General features: G+C 43.0%; 1 protein-coding gene across 1 annotated transcript in view; it reads right to left on the bottom strand.

Annotated features, from left to right (window-relative positions):
* Positions 1 to 17,683, bottom strand: part of adgrb3 (adhesion G protein-coupled receptor B3) — a 146,777-nt gene that overhangs the window by 23,407 nt on the left and 105,687 nt on the right. The window contains 3 exon segments of the mRNA XM_048269104.1: positions 8,028 to 8,130; positions 8,427 to 8,530; positions 10,078 to 10,204. Coding sequence (XP_048125061.1) covers positions 8,028 to 8,130; positions 8,427 to 8,530; positions 10,078 to 10,204 — 334 coding nt within the window.

The following is a 17,683-nucleotide window of genomic DNA, read 5'->3' as shown; positions in this document are numbered from 1 at the left end:
AAGAAGCAACCTCGAGAAAGGGGAGGAATACATTCAGCTCACCCCCGCGGTCTTTAAAAACCATTCATCATGCTGGCACATTCTGCATTGGTAGGCCAGGGAGGGGCCTGGCATACCGCCTCTGATTATGGAGAGTACTCTCCTCTCTTCTTCTCTCCCCCCTGTGTTTCGCTGGCGTGTTATCTGATAGTGTGTGTACTGCATCTCTGCTTTTTCGCTCGGATGGGCCTGGGGACGCCTCCTGGGGAGGATTTAGTCTGAGTTTAAAGCATTTCCGGGACGCTATAAATAGAACTCTTGATTGCAGGGGCAACTATATTTGAAACGGCCCACGGGGCAAAGCCAACACATAAAAAAAAAAAACGTGACGAGATGCACACGCCAGAGAATTGCAATCCGTCGCTCACCATATGTTCGACAAAACGAAAAATCATAGCAAAGATGTTGTTGCATTTTGCTACTGTACTTCCTCACCAAAAGACACATGCGTTGCAGTGGTACAGCATTGCAGCAATGCATATACTGAATTAATAATTGACCCACAAGCATAGCACTGTTAGTCCCACAATGAGGCACAGTGGTTGAGTTTGTCTCATCTTCACACATCAACATTGCATTCTCACTGTTGAGTGGCTGAGAGGATAGGAACACAGGAACTAATGGCCTCTCACCTTCGTACCTTCTCAAGAGAAGTTTATGTCCTGAGAGACAGAGCCACTTCCCTCACTTCATAAGCAACTAAACCTCGTCTCCAACATTTGCGAAAAAGCACCTGCATCCCGCTGCTTCTAACAATTCTGCCGCTCCGAATCCAAATTCCAAAAAGGCTTTTGTCTAATAATTGTGGGCTTCAAAAACCCTCTCAGGCCCATCTTGAAAGCTTTTTACTTTAACCGGAACAAACAATGAGCTTTTAATTGTGCCATCCAGGAGTACTCCATGAACAGCACACAGGTCTCTTAGAGACTGAAGTACTGCACACAATGTCAGTCCGTTGATACTCCTTTTTCACCTGTCGTACCTATCCTATACCTGTTCTGTACACCTGCATTAACACACTCATGAATATGAACTAAACTAACCAAAGATGAATGCAATGGCAATCCACCTCTGATGGAGTACATCCAAGGCATGCTCTAGGATGTTTGTGTCCATATAAATTCTGTCTTCCCCATCACTGTTATCATTCATGACAAATATGTTACCAGTCCTGTGAGGGTGAATGTTGCCATCACAGCACAACAACCCACTACAGGAAAAGCAAAAGGGCACTTTAAACCACAAATTATTCATAAGAACACCCATAAATTTCTTCAGGGCCTAGATTGATAGTAAACATGTGACATAAAGGGAGGAAAGGAAAGGAAAGGAACCCCCTTCATCTGTAATATCACAAAAGCACATCCCAGGCAGGTTTTTCAGAACAACTTGCCTTCCTGTGAGAAACCAGAGCTGACACTGTTGTGCCTACTTATGAAAGAGCGAACACCCTTAAGTATTAATGTTGTGGTGCTGGAAGAGACGAGTACATTTCACTTTTCTTCAGGACATCTAGTAAAGCGTTGGCCTTGTGATATAACACATTACTTATTCATACCACAGAAATCAAATATCCTTTGGAAAAAATGAAACATACAAATAGCGAGTTAGCCTATTGGTTTTGAACACTGATTTCCAAGCCCCCCAGAGAATACGGGTTCTTTTTTTTTGGTCAACACATCCATAAACGAGTGACAACATTCATACGCTCTCAGTTCCCTCAGACCAAACTTAAAACACAGCATGACCTCCAAAATGTAGATGTTACAAACGCACATCAGAAAAACACGGCAAGGCTTTAAAGTGTAATGAATCTAGAGACCTCTTAACTACAAACAGCCCAACTGGAGTTAATAATACATCCACTGCAAAGGCCTTTAAATATCCTCCCATTAGAGCTGAGAAGTCTTTCTGACTCAAACACACCGCTTAACAACACCCTGAACAGAGCTCTGGCATGCTGTAGTCACCTGACATGGATTAAGCCCCATTAGCCAGATTTAGCAAAGTCGACGCGAGTTTGGGTTGCACACCCCTTTACAAAAGTACCTCACACTCACTGCCATTTGTAATGAGCTCAGAGTAGTGCAAATCTCTATTAGGTGCCCCTCCTGTCTGTCCACAGTCGTATCGGCCTCATTCTAATCCAGCGCTTAGTCACAACAAGGACGGCATCCCCAGCCGAGAGAGCCTCGCTAAGGGGAACGTCAAATGGGATCATGGGTGAAAACTCCCAGCCCCACACTAAACACGGCAGCTTAACGCCCTTTACTCAAGTTGATCACACAGTGGATTTGGAAACCATTCAGACCCCTTCACTTCTTGCATACTGCTGTGTTGTGAATGTGATGCTACATCTCTCTTGACCATCACAGCCCATAACTCTTGTCCATATCCTCTACTTAACAATGCAATGTAAGACAATAAAACCATGTTTGGTATATTAGGTAGATGGTAAATGTATTACAAGTTATTGTTATTACAATGTGTCTTGCTAATAAACTGTCAAATTGTCAAAACTAAAATCGCTCATGCATGAAAGCAAGTACTGTAAATAGGAGTACACAAAGGCCACATCTTTTCTATGTAGAGAAAGCTTGCTGTGTGTGTATCTGCAAGGCTAGATGTGTTTGTGTATGTGATAGGCTTAACTGACAGTATTTAGAAGGAGTGTGTCAAAACCTGACAAGCGGTATTGTGCTGGCATATAGCTAACAGTCACAGACAGATTCCTCTCTCTTCTTCTTAAACCCTCACAGACAACAAGCCAGACATGTCTCTTTGTTTTCCCACATTGTCCTGGCTAGATTGAGAGACAAACAGACTGAGAGAGAGAGAGAGAGAGAGAGAGAGAGAGAGAGAGAATGACAAGAGACATACGAAGGTGACGCTATAGACAGTCACTGCTCCCTATGGACACCTAGACAACAGAAGGATGATTTTTCTGCACTGTCCCAAAAGCCATCAATGCCGAAGCCAGTAACACACACACACACACACACACACACACACACACACACACCCACCAGTGCACAGAGACACAATGTCACGGTAATTAACCACACCACCACACACAGCATTTACCTGTGGAATAATCCAGCCTTTCAGCAGACCATTTTTGCCCAAGTGTTTTTTTTTTTAACAGATGAGAGAGAAGCTAATAATAAACATGTTGGTCTGGAAGAGCTCAGCTACAGCACCATGGAGACAGGACGGATGCAGCCTATCGCCTACTGGTCAGCCTCCACACATTTAATAGCCTGAGTGCCTATCGCCATGCCTGCTTCCAAGCTGGTGGCAAATTCCACTACCTTGGTGGGAGACTGGCCAAGATAAAAGCTACAGCATTATTTGGGCACCTTGTGCTGACCATTTTAGCCATTTTCCACACTCTCCCTCCATTTTTGTTCCTAGTTGAAGGGCACTGTGGTAAAGCCGCTAAGTAAATGGCTTGTGCTCTAGCAACTAAAATGTCTACCTTATCTGACATCTGTTATTATCTGTTATTTTGAAATAACTTTCTTTTTTTGTCAATTAAGCCAATTACTAGTTACAAAATTCTTTAAAGAATATAATGAAAGCACCACAAAACATTGTGATTTATACTACTCTGTCATAAGTAAAAACCTATGTCAAATATCTGTCTTTACTAAGGGAGAGTGTGTGACCTGTTAACACATGACTAAAGAGATTTCATCATTTAATATTTAGAGTTTAGGGGTGTCGTCAGACTGGATCCCGGACTATGCCACCCGTAATGAACAAGCCCGATGACGGGGTGCTTGATAAGTGCTGACAAGCCTTCAAATCAACTCAGTGTGAGGACAGGCTGGAGGCTCCCTGTGACAACCATGTCAGGTTACTGAGGCAGAGCACGTCTAAAGCGCCGGCTCCAGATCCATTCAACTGGAGAGTGGACACGACTTTTGCCCCTCTATTCCACAATCACACACACACAAACACGCACACCCCTTCAACAAATCAACTAAGGACCAACAGTCTCTAAAAAAATTGCAGTGTGACAAATAAACTGCCATGCAGACCCTGGTTAGCACGAGAGAGATGTAGGGAAGGGCCAACTTCAAAATGGCCCTCATGACAAGAGCATTTAGAGCTTGCCCTCGGGAGAGGCCAGTGCTCTGTTAATGGGCAATCAAAAGAACAAACATGTGACTTTGCCTTCTATCAGAGTTAATTACACATCGATTTTTTTTAACTGTCTGCGGCAAGGCATTTCCCAATATGGCTGGCGCCACTACCTTTATTTACCCCATCCTATACCTATACAGTCTGAGAACGTGAGAGTGCATTTCTTCAACAAGCACATCAGATAGATCTTCAGGCAGCCAGTAATATCAACGGCAGCGATACACACACCAACACAACGCCTATTTAAGTCCATGTAGGAGCCTAGAGGGAGGCTGTCATAACCAGGCTTGATGGTGGCACTCCAGGCCTCTGAGTATGCAGGTGCTCTTCTTCACACATGTGCTAAGTGCACTGGCTCCCCCTGAAATGGCTGCTGATGGACCCATGGGTGCCCGTGGATATGCCTGTAATAAAATGTCCGTGTGACACAGCGATGTGTCACTCCTCTCGGCTGTTGACTCACACAGCATTGCATCTGTGTAGGCAGCCGACAAATGACAATCTTCCCTGAGCAGGAGCGCGAGCCCTCCACTGTGGTTAGCTCACTTATTAGCAATTTTTAAGCAATGAACCTCCAAAAAAAAAAACATGATTTCCCAGACAAGCTTGTAGGGGCTGCTGAGGACAAACCTCTTTTTCTCATTTTGTCTATGTAAATGAGGGCATTGATGCTGTATTTCCGGTCAGAACATAAAAAAAGAATGTAGGCCCTGTGATGTAGTTCCAAGATTGCTTGAAATAGCAAGACTTCAGTTAAGTGCTTCTATAATGACACATTTCAAACAGCAACACAGCATTTCACTACCTTTCTGCACCTCGCTGACGTCAGTGCCTTGGAACAGACTTCTTCTCAGCCCAGTATGCGCCTCTATAAAGAACGCACTTCATGGAGATACTATTCTTGAGAAAGTGCACCAAAATTCTCTGCACTTAACCTCTGTGTGACATTTAGAAAAGCTCTTTCAACAAAGTGACTTCCACACTTGTGACTCTAATCCAGGGCTCTCATCTCGTTTGAACTTCTAAACAGTCAAAAATGCTCAACATACATTGTTTTTAAGCTTTGATCTTTAGAAAAAAAATTAGAATGTCCTCCCAATGAATGGGTTTATGTACTGTATGTCTGCCAAACTGCATCAGAGTATTGACAGAAAGGTTGCATCCCTGACCCTTAAAAAACTCCCTTTAGAGTTTTCATGGATTCCAGAAGCAAATCCCTGCATTGCTGTTGACACCCATCTTCCAAATGAAGTAGGCCAAAATCTCAAAAGCCCATGTACTGTTTCACATGGTCAACCACTTCAGATGCTTAACAGCAGCGAGGCATATAAATAAGGGAACTACACACTTCTGGGTCCCCCTGCTGCAAACATCATAAACGACCCAAAAAGACAAATAAAAATCAACCCAAACCATCATCGCCACATTGCCCCTCTCGTCTGAAATAAAAAAGCAATATGACTCATCAAAACTTGTTTTTCATGCTAGGTCTGCTCATTATCCAAAAAGAAGTTTAATCCTTGCACACCAGGATTCTCTTTTCGTTCAATCAGGAGAGCAGAGAAAATTACTGCAACTGTAGCATCTCAGCAATAATTAAATTTGGGAAGAAGCCTTAACTATAGATATAAATGTGTGTGTGTGTGTGTGTGTGTGTGTGTGTGTGTGTGTGTGTGTGTGTGTGTGTGTGTGTGTGTGTGTGTGTGTGATGATAGATAGATAGATAGATAGATAGATAGATAGATAGATAGATAGATAGATAGATAGATATGCATACATGTGTGTAGACATCAGCAGAATATAAAACAATACGCCTAACTGTTTCTAGGGTAGACCAAGAGCGCCAAAGAATAATGGAAGTGTTAATATAGACCTGATCAAAGTCCTGACATAGAAATGCACCATCTCAACACCATATTACAGTAACAACCAAATAACCTGAAAAGACTGCAGCAGACTCCTGGCCAACCAGATGGGAGGGCTTGAAGATTACACAGAAAGAGCCAGAGTTGCCACAATGTTTCAATGGGGCTGCTTTTCTTGAGCATTAGCACTTTGTAAGTCAGACTTATTTAATTCCCTGATCTGGGATGATGTCTGAATGAGACTGCTGGGCGGCTGAATGCAGGGATCTTTCTTTTTTGCACATTTGCTGGCTCTTACTTTAATGAAAAAGTTCAATAGGTTTCGGGAGTAATCCCTATGCGCTCCAATGCACCAAATGAAATGATTTTGGGTTTTAAAAAAAGTGCCTTCCTCTAAAGCAGTTCCATGTGGAGAGACGTGAGGAAGGTATCACATCCTGCCAAACTCCTGAGTCCGGCCGTTGGTTCCATTAAGGCAGGGCATTAGATCACTTGGAGCAGGCATAGTCTTCACTAGAGACCTCCATCATTTAAAACAGCTATAATGTCAAACTAAACCCCTAAATCAAGCATTTCTGTCCAGAATGATATGAAGTCTCTTGGCCACTTACCCATTCGACTTAGTTAATGATGGAGACATAGATTTCAATGGGCCGTGCCCTCGGATGATCGAAACATTCGTTTTATTGGTAAGTATCCCTTTTTTGGAGAAAACCTTTTTCGTCCAAGTTTTTTCCTCATACAAGAAAAGTCAATCCCATATTGGATTTGGGTTTAATCAATGATTTCTAACCACTGTGATCCTGATTTCCTCAACAATGACTCATACTCTACGATCCCTATCCCCTGAACTCCATCAAAGCCTTCACTATAAGCAAGATGTCATCTTGTGAAAGGGGCAGAGCAAGCAAGCACTGTCTCTTCTACATCATCAAAAATGCTCTCACAGAATGACTTGGCACAAATCTCTGAACAACATTCATACCCACTGTCAACGGAGCACTGGTCATTTGCCATAAGCAGATGGCTCCGATCCCTGAATCAATGCTGTCCACCTTTTGCACCTCTCCCATTGATTTAGACTAAAATGCAATGTTACGGGACTGACCCAAACGGATCGCCTTAATCTCTTCATTGGCCCCTACTCACACAGAGCACAGCCAAGCTCGGACAAATACCACTGTAATTCGCCAAAAGCTGTGCACAGATACATTTTATCTGGGCAACTAGGAACAAGGCAGCTTTCACTGACATTTGTCAAATTTGTGTTTCGTGTCAGTAGGAATGCTGTAAAGTGTCAACATCTGGACAGGTAGGTTGGACCAAAAAAAAAAAAAAAATCTAAGGCATCCATCTTGACGTCATTTGTGACACAATTGTTTTCTTTCTCATTTTTTGTTCTTGGTGCTGAAGATTAGACCCTTGGGTGGCACCCAGTCTCAAGACTGCTACGAGATTAGACCCTTGGGTGGCACCCAGTCTGGAGACTGCTACGAGATTAGACCCTTGGGTGGCACCCAGTCTCGAGACTGCTACGAGATTAGACCCTTGTGTCTCAAGACTGGGTGCCACACAAGACAGCATCATCATCAGTGTGGCATGTGAAAGCAAACAACACTCTAGCTTCACAGCTGCCAAACAATCCAATGAAGCCTGGAGGGGTAGGCCACACTTCACACACACACTCATGTCACACACATACACACACACACACTGAAAGCATAGCCAGAAATAGCTTGTGAAATAAGCACAGGTTTTAGCAAAGCACACAAGCCCAATACGGTATAGATATAACCCAGACAAAACCACACCAGTGCATGAATATAATTTAGATAACATATTCCATCTTCTCTTTGGAAATACCATTCAAAAGACAAGATAAATCACACAACGTAAGCATTCACTGTATTCTGTCTATGTGTACACACTGTCCTTTTGATAGATAAGAACAGAAATTGAAAAATGGCTACTTACTGCATTGTGAGTTTGCGTCTGTCCTACCAAGATGAGGATGTTGGAGCAGATAATGGACAGACAGAAGTTAATCAAGATGATTGACCGCTCGGACCTGATGTATCTAGAACAACAACAACAATAGCAGCACAGGAACAAAGTCAATAAATCCGGATGCTTGATTGACAACTAGCATCAGTTTACGTCACACAAGCAGTGATTGCATTCCTCCAGTGGCATGAGGTTTCATAAATTGCTGCTGGTCAGTGACATTTAAATTGAGGCATGTTGATGGCACATCTTGGGGGCGGGGGGGGGGGTCTGTTGTGAAACACCATGCCAGGTGCTGAGCAGTGGCTTTCTCAGCAGGACCATATTAAAAAAAAGCAATCTGCATTGTGCTCATTAAAATGCACCTACCTCCAGAGCACGGCATAGACCACTGCCAACGTGATCAAGGCCAGACAGGACAGGCCGCAGCCAATGACCAGTGTCACAGACGGAACCCCTGTGTACTCCATGGTCTGCGAGAGAGAGAGAGAGAGATCACAAGGAGAGCCAGGACTTGTTTCATGTGATGGTCACAGTAGGGGGAGTGGACGATGCTTTATGGCATGTGGACGATGCTTCATGGCATGTCCCTTTTGCCAAAGAAGCCACAACATGGCTGAAACATGATCAATAATCAAGAGCACAATAACACATAAGATGACACTGTGTTCAGCGCTCAGCACTGACACTCTGGCACAGCACCGTTTTGAAATCTTGTCCAATTTGCAGCCATGCAACAACATATAGTAATTTAATGGCGAGGGGATGGCTAAAGAATGTTATACATCACATTAGCAAAGGTCTACCTGCAATAAGAAGCAAGACAGGTGATAAACAATAGGGTTATTATTATGAAACACACTTCAATATAAGAGTATTCATCTTAAAAATAGGTAATAAATAGACCTAATACTGTGTCATCATACAGCACAATGTTAATTTAACCCTATAAAAGACATAAATGACAAAAAAACAGAAGTGATAAACGTTATTTACTGTCATGCCCACAACTGTGCTATTCCTGACCTCAAACCCAAGCCAGTGTGCTCACTATCTCAATCTCCTGCTGTGTTCTATTCTACTACCCTCACCCATCATGCTAGCAGAAGCTGCAGTGCTACCTTCCAGCGTTATCAGCCTGCTAGGCCTTTATTGATGGCTCTCCTCCTCTGAATCCCACCTGACATCGGGCCTCTGCCTAGCGCCACCCCTCCAGGGGGCCACAAGTCATCTTGACATATCAGCAGCGCATTCGCAATGAACAGAGTTATTAAACTTCACCCCTGCTGCATGTAAATAAAAGACAACACTGACATCTCTGTCACCTTAGCAACTGAGCCTGAAATATGTCTAGAAACATTTACGAAAACATCACAGAAGATAGAACAAAAAAAAGAAGGGGGAAAAAAACAGACCCCATTTTGTCACCTGTTACAGCAAGCATCTCTGCTGCAACCAACAACATCTGCTTTACTGGGACTGCCATAACATGACTGATATCCAATTAGTGAGATGTGATGAATAACAAGCTCTTGCATGCACAGGGCATCACACATTAACAGAGTAAGCATTTCCTATTGCTTGTAGCCCACGCTCATCAGAGGAGCACACGACTAAGACACAACTAAGATGTCTGATCTGGCATGATATGGCAGATAAAACAGGTGCACTACACAGGAGACATAGAGAGCATATGAATGTGTAGGCTACTGCATACAGGATAAAGCGGCATAAACACGCGCGCGCGTGCGCGCACACACACACAGACACACACACACAGAAGCGCGGTCTAATGCATACTCCTGTGTGGAAGAATGAAGATCCTTATCTTCAAAAAATCAACACAGACGTATACTGATGCGAGTGGGCACAACACACTTGGCGTCCTTCAGATGGAGTAACAATTTATAACGGCACGCTATGCATTACAATGAAGCACTCGCTAAGGCACTAACCCACGTAAAACAATGATTCCACGCAAGCAATCTGTTATATCAAAAGCAAACTGAACACCACTTACTATTTCTCGTGGTTGTTGAGCCAAAATGGCGAAGGTAGATACACGATCACATAAGCATTTAGTATGGGATGCATCGGTAAGCACGGTTTTGCATCCTCTGGAGGACCAGGTTCCCCAAGAATCGTTCCTGCAAGGAGAGGGAGGCAAAGAATATTAATTCTGTTCCATAGTTCGATTTAAAAGGGCTTTTGAAAATCTGTCTAGATTACGATCCCAAAACACTGCGTCTAATCTACTTATACCGAATCTGAAAATAAGATGATGACATACAAGTCAAAGCAGCCGGCAATTTAGTCCTGAGTATTTATCGCTAGCTCTGACGGTGAGCAGAGCCAGTGTGGAGCTGTCCAAATGCGATGCTGCTGAATGATTCAATTCTTCCATACGCCATTTCTTAAAAACATTTACGTTTCAAATAGCCTAAATATGAAAACATTACATTACAACAGCGATCGGGTAAAACACCTATGCAAGACACAGCAAGCAAAATACAAAAGGCAAACATCTTTACCCGGACTTTTCCAACCGAAACTGAAGACCGCGTACGGTTTTTTTTTTCCTTCCGAAAATCACTCGTATTTTCTTCTCCTTTCCCGGAGGTTGTTATTTTAATATCTGCCCCTTTAGGTTGATCTTTCCCCCTAGCTGTTGTAATTAGAAGCTTTTGGACGCTTCCTAAGGGAAAATTTCAGCCTGGAAACGGTGGACGGCATTAGATTGATACTCTGTTCTCCTCTCCTGCTTCTACGGAGGAGGGGGGAGGTTCTGCACACACAGTACACGACAGGGAGAAAATTCTGTCTTTTTTCCACACTGACAAATACCTATTCCGTAAATACATAGTGTATTCAAACATTACTATATTGTTTATAATCATCCTCCCGCACTTGGCTTAATTTGCTGAGATATTAGATGTTGCCGAAATTCCAGCATAATAACGCACCACCCTATGAAAACACACTGGTGGTAGCAGCCCATTTTGTCTCTCCCTGTGGCAGCCACAACCACAGACATCGCGTTTCCTCAATCCCAAACACCTAAACTTTTACTCTTCACAGACTGCGACAGATATCTGCTGTGGGTATCACATAAGCCCACATGACCGATGGCATTCCAGTTATATTCAAATTCAAACACATCACAATACTTTTACCAGTTGCTTTCAGTCCCCCCTCTCTCTCTGTTAATGTGTGTGTGTGTGTGTGTGTGTGTGGGGGGTAGCATACAACTCTAAACATGCAACCAAGTATTGTGGAAATGCACATCTCTCCCTCTCACACACATACTCACACACACACACACACACACCTAAAGAGATATTTCACATGCTCCCGTGAGGTTGTGCAACAGACACAGGTGAGACCAAAGCCCTCTCCACAGTGGAGTGGTTAATACAGAATCGATCGAGACAGTCGACAGAGAAGAGAAGTGAAGAAGCCACTTCTCTTGACAATTCCACCACTGCCACGCCAATACTTATTCATTCTCTGAGATGATTAGGAAGCCCCCCAGACTATATTGCATTCATTTACTCCAGGCTCTGTGCATGTCAGCAAAACCTTTCTCCAAAGAGAATGCTTCAGTGACCGTCAGTTTGTTTAATTATAACAAATGGAGGCTGGAAAGCGACACTGAAGCCATCCAAGTCTTCAATCGGGATTTGTGAATAAAGACTGGGGATATCATCGTAAATCCCTGATTCTGTATGCATGCTTTTATGAACGATTAGCATGAGCTGAGCTGTAAGGACTGGACCTGCACTAGTGCACAGACTGGACTTTTCTTCAGGTGACTGTACTGCTGATTGGCTATCCTCATTGGGCTCTCCTCAAAGTCTCTTGGGTGAGTATGAGCCGGCGGTACGGAAACTCAGCACGTGTCTCTTGACTCTGTAAAGCCGGATTAACAAGGGACACCGGATCCACACCTTGTCACTACAACATACACAGACACACACACACACACACACACACACACACACCTCTGCACAGAGCAGCCCAAGGTGAGAAATCTGGACATAACGGTAACGAGCTTGGTCTTCAGGAGACCCTGGAATATTCTCACATGGGAGAGAGGGACCACCGGCCGCCTGCCGCCATGCAGTAAAGAGAGGTGGGCAGAGCTCTACAGGCAGAGAACAACCCCTACAAGACTACACTGGGCCATGCCACTTAACCCCACATGACTCTGGGGAGACTGGCCCTTTTAATAACTGACATATACAGGTTGCTTTGGATAACAACTAAAATGAATAAGTAAGTACTGTAAGTGAATGTCACTATGCATTTGTGAGGTGCTGCTAGTGCATTTGTCAGGATCTAAATACGGTGCTTTGCGGTTATGTAGATGTCTTAAGCTATCTCTACATGACACTGACTACGAATGTACCGGTAATTGGCTTCTGAAGTACAACTAATTAGCAAGGATGGCAGTTTCTGCCAAAAAGGTACTCAACAGGCAAAATGTTTAAGTAAATGTTTAACAATTTTGTTGTAAAACTATGACAAATAAATGGGTGAGTTAAGTATAGGCCAGGCTGTGAATATCAAACATATAATAAACATTATATTACATTACATTACATTACATTTGGCTGACGCTTTTTAACCAAAGCGACTAACAACATGGTAAACAGTAAGTTTTAGAACAATTCTCACAATTTTAGGACAGTTTAAAAAAACATTAGAGTACAGTAAGAATAAGTGCGTCGGTGAGTGCTGTTTTTAACAGTTACTTGTCAGTTTAAAACGGCTGGTGAGTGCTAGGATCAGTAAGACTTGTTGTAAGTGTTGCTATGAGAGTAGATGTTCTCTAAAGAGCTGGGTCTTCAGGAGTTTTTTGAAAGTGGAAAAGGATGTCCCTGCCCTTGTAGGAACTGGCAGTGTGTTCCACCAACGAGGAACAACAGATGAGAAAAGTTTGGATAATAAACATAAACATAAAACTCATTTCCCACCCGGCGCTAAGTTAAATTCCTTATTTTGCACGTTTATTTTTTAAACAATGCGCCCAGGGGTGTGGCAATTAACAACTTAGGGAGTGGCTTAGCGCATTGTCTAAAAATCGCTATTGTACACCTGGTCAGAAAGTCTATGGCGAGTTGTTTATATGTTATTAGTATAATTTGCCATACTAGTCATAACTCTGTGTTACAGGCATATAAAATGCAAAACTTGTACCTATAATTTTAGATAATAATAATGTCTGGGTTTGTTATGGACTTCTGTGATATAAGGGATCAGTGAGTCGCAATGGCACGCTCTAATAATGATGGCTGACTTAGAAGTACATTGGTCTCTTAAGTGATGGGCCTAAAAATACTGATTCGACACAACAGAAATAATCAGCGGTATTTCATGGACTGTCATGAACAGAAGACGGTGTGTGTGTGTGTGTAGATTAGTGAGTGTTTGGATGAGCATGTATGCATGCGTGCAGTTCAACCACACACCGCATCTTCTCTCATCAAGGCCGCTCAACCTTGCGCTGGAGCGAAGGAAATTAAATGTCTCCCGTGCATATTCTGCTAATGGTACATGAATGAAACATACTTCACATCATTATAAGAAGTCAGAACTCCAGCTGTTTTTCGCTCATCTGAACTTGCGCTCTGCTCTCCTGTTTAACAACCACTTTAACAACAAAGTAAGCCTAGACCCTTCTTCCTGTCGTATGAAAGCCCAGGAAGAAAATATTGCTATAGAAATAAATGGCACCAAATACCAAAAAATTAATAAAAAAAAAATGCTGAGGTGATTTGATTTGACGTACAGCATCGGGAAAGTGAGAGGTAAGTGTCTCCTTAGGTGATTTATACAGGGCTCGACAGCCAATAGACAAATGAGGCAGATTTAATTACATTTGGCCACTCAGCTGATATTTTGACATATAATTAGAGCTTCTCCACAGCTCGCCTCCCTAATTCCAACGCAAGAAGCAGGCAGGAGCAACACAAGGGACTCAGGCGCTCCATCAGAGAGAATGGGAGGAATGAATTATTGGCATTGTGGTTTTGAAAAGGAAAAAAAATGAAAGAGAAGTTGCACTGCCGACAACTAATGGAGCAGAGTTTGTCATACAAACAAAGCCAAAAGACATTCAAGCTGCAAAACACAATCATAGAAAACAAGTATCATTGTTGTTTCATTCCATTGCCCAGTCACTGACCAATAGGATTGTCACTAGTGACCTGCACTATCTGCAACATAGCCAATGACTTTAAAGGAAATTTGGTTGTGTCCAGTCACTGACCGTTAGGATTGTCACTAGTTAACTGCACTACCTGCGACAGAGCCATTGTCTTTAAAGGAAATGACTATGTGGAGTGCTGCAGATGGCGGTCATTGCTGCGGCCGACCGGTCACCTGCAGAGGTGATGCTGTCTGCATCTCTGGCCATATCAAAGCAGTAGGGATTCAAGGGGGAAACAAAGGCAAGTCTCCATGGAGTTCATCTGGCATATTATAAATGCACCGCAGCCACTGCTAGGGGTTAGAGGGGACAGAGGTGCATTGGTGCGGGAAGAAGGGGGGGGGTCAAGCACGTCCACTGGCATTTGTGGCACTTTCCTTGTCCACTGACTTAAGAACAAAAGAAGAAGACGGGCAGGCTTTTCCAGAAAGGAATGGTCATTTTTGAGGAGAGAAAAAAGCTGCCCAAAATCTATTATCAAACGTCAGTGCATTGGAATTGAAAAAAAGACACATGGTCTGGAGAAAGTGGGTTTGGTTCTGTAACTCAACAAAGGATGGCTAAGGCAACAGGGCCACTGAAATCATTAAAGCCCTTTAAACTTTAAAGGCAGAGAGATAGGGAGGCAAACATTCACGCTTGACAGACTCCCACAATCAGACCGGGCTTATTGATTGTGTATGATAACGAAGTTGTTGATGACATCGAAGTTGTTGATGCCTGTGATTCCACTAAACACTAAAACCTTCTGAGCAGCACTATGGCAACAGAGGATAGGAGCTGGATCTCAGCCATGCGAGGGAGGTGGAGAAGAGAGTATGATAAGGTATGGGGGGGTTAGCTTTTATCTGTTGCATGAAATGACGCTGTTTGGAAACATTCACTTTCTTTGAGATGTGGGGCCTAGGACACGGACATAAACACAAATATCTGCATTTTGCTTCAGTGAATGCAAGACTGATCTCAACTCAAATATCTATTGAGGAAAAAGTATCTATTTCTAAGTGTATGCACTTCGATAAACTGAAAGAGTTTTCTTATACCCACTTTTTCTTATACCCACAATTTTATTGAGAGTTTGGAGATATAATGAGTGCTACCCAGGCATACTGTATATTATTATTTTTTGCCCTGTCTGTCCCTCTGTAGACTCCAAATCAGATGCAATCAGACCCCTCAACAGCCAAAGATGCTGGGTCCGTTTCCCAGAGCCGGCCTTTCATTATTTATTTACCTATTGTTCAGGCGGTCCATTAGAGTAATCACTGGTAATGGCAGTGTGTCAGCACACTGCGTCTTGACCTGCACTCCCGAATGGCCGGTGCCACGTATCGTGATGCTCTGAAAGCACTTGGTTGGCAGCGGACGCCATGCTTGGCCGTGCACACAGGGGGAGGTCACTGCAGGGCTAACTGCTCATGTGGCTTCTGTGGCTATACAGAGAGAGCGAAGAGTAAATGTATGGGAGGAAGGGTGGGCAGTGATGGCTCCTTAGCAGTGGTCTGGGGACGCGCTGGAGCCCACTGCTCACTGGAGGACACAGTAACATGGACACGTACAGTATGGAAGAAGGCTGTTTGTGCTGCTTGTACATGGGTAGTCACTCAGCTCACTTTCATATGTGGACGACATGTTTTTAAAGATTCATGAACATGAAATAACCTTTTTAAAAAATGTATGTGTTCCCAAAAATGTATAAAAAGCCTTATAACATACACAGTATGCATTATTTCTTCTAGGCTCAAAACAAATCTGATGTTAATACAGATTTTACAGATTCAGATTTTTTTCATGTATAACAATCTATTTTCAAATCTTAAAGGGCTAAATTCATGCCTAAATTCTGTCACAGTACTGAACTTCAAGCTCTGGAAGTAACGTAGGATATCATCCCTAACATGTATAAACAGGCTGACAATCATAAGGATGCTTGTGTGTAATGAATTCATTATGTTGCTGATATGGGATCATTATTTGCCTTGATTCCAAAAAAAATGTCACATTATGCACAATCACGTCAATCAGCTTGGAAGGATGACAGACAGACACGCTCCACGATTATTTGAGCATTTAGCTCCACGGGCTGTGTACACACATTTTCAAATCAAAATTAATTGACGAGCATGTGTGCGCACATGAACACATCTGCCAAACAGATTAGTGAGCAGTACAAATAACATATATCTATGATCATGAATAATCATGAATCCCACGTCGTCATATAGAGTGAACAGACGTCAAGAAACGTGTTCCTCCATCAACTATCGAATCAAACATGGCTTAAACGGCTTTGATTAATACACTAATAACGCGCCAGTTTTTCAGCTTCCTCCCTCTGCACTTAAAGATGACTGTTAGAATACCATGGGGCCCCAATCCTTCCCCATAGTTCCAATTATACTTGAGAGGGCAGACTCGTGTGGCCCTGATTCAATAAAAATTGAATTTGGAAGAATATGCTTTCTCTATTTCCTTATCTTTTCAGTGAAAAGGAAAGACGGAGGCCCCGCTTGGTCCAACAGCCTCAGCAGCAGCAGCAGCAGCAGCGGCAGCAGCATGGAGCAGCAGCGGCAGAAGCGGCAGAAGCATGGAGCAATTTTCATATTTGAGAGTTATTAAGATTAAATTGCAGCCATTTTCAATTTGCGAAATAGACGAGCTGCCTTCTGTTTTTTTTTTTTAGCTTTCCGAAAGAAATCCAGGGAGGAAAGATGAAATAATTGCTGTGAGATTGTCATTTGACGTCACTTTTTAACTCAGGAGTCAATGAGTGTTCCCATGGCACATGGTAGAGGTCTGCACTGACATGCGAAATGGGAACTTTGAGTTCCTCAGAGTTATTTTCAAATAACAGATTAAAAGGCAACACAAGTGCATAGAACAACAGCGTAGCGGAACTCTTAATGATCTGGGATTACTTTATCATATTACCCTGAGGGTAAGTATGTTTATTCCACTGACAAACACTAATGAATCTGCTCTTCAGGACTTATATCTCAATCTTAAAAGAGCTGTGCTTCTGCTTCTCCTCATCACCTTAATCTATACTGTACGCAACATATAGAATCTGTCCGTAATCTATAGATAACCCTCAAATAATGCAATGATACAATGATACAAATCTGCTTTGATGATGTTATCTAAACTCAGCATAGCTCTGTGTGGACTGTTGAACTTCAGTTCTGTGGTGCAATAGCACTACACAAAGAACTCGTCTTTTGTGAGCTGATTTGCTTTGCACTCTGCTGATCAGAGAGCTTGTTCTCATGATGATGACTGATCTGGCTGATGAGGCCGTTCACTATCAGATCAGCTAGGCTCCTACATCAGCAGGGAGCAGCTGAGCTCTGATAGACCCCTCCTGCCCAGCTCAAGAGTGGCTGGCCTGAACCTGACACCTAATTCCTTAGGCGGG

Source organism: Alosa alosa, chromosome 18, assembly GCF_017589495.1.
Source record: "Alosa alosa isolate M-15738 ecotype Scorff River chromosome 18, AALO_Geno_1.1, whole genome shotgun sequence".
Taxonomy (NCBI): Eukaryota; Metazoa; Chordata; class Actinopteri; order Clupeiformes; family Clupeidae; genus Alosa; species Alosa alosa.
Note: the sequence above shows the minus strand (reverse complement) of the source record. Positions and strands in the feature narration are given on the sequence as shown.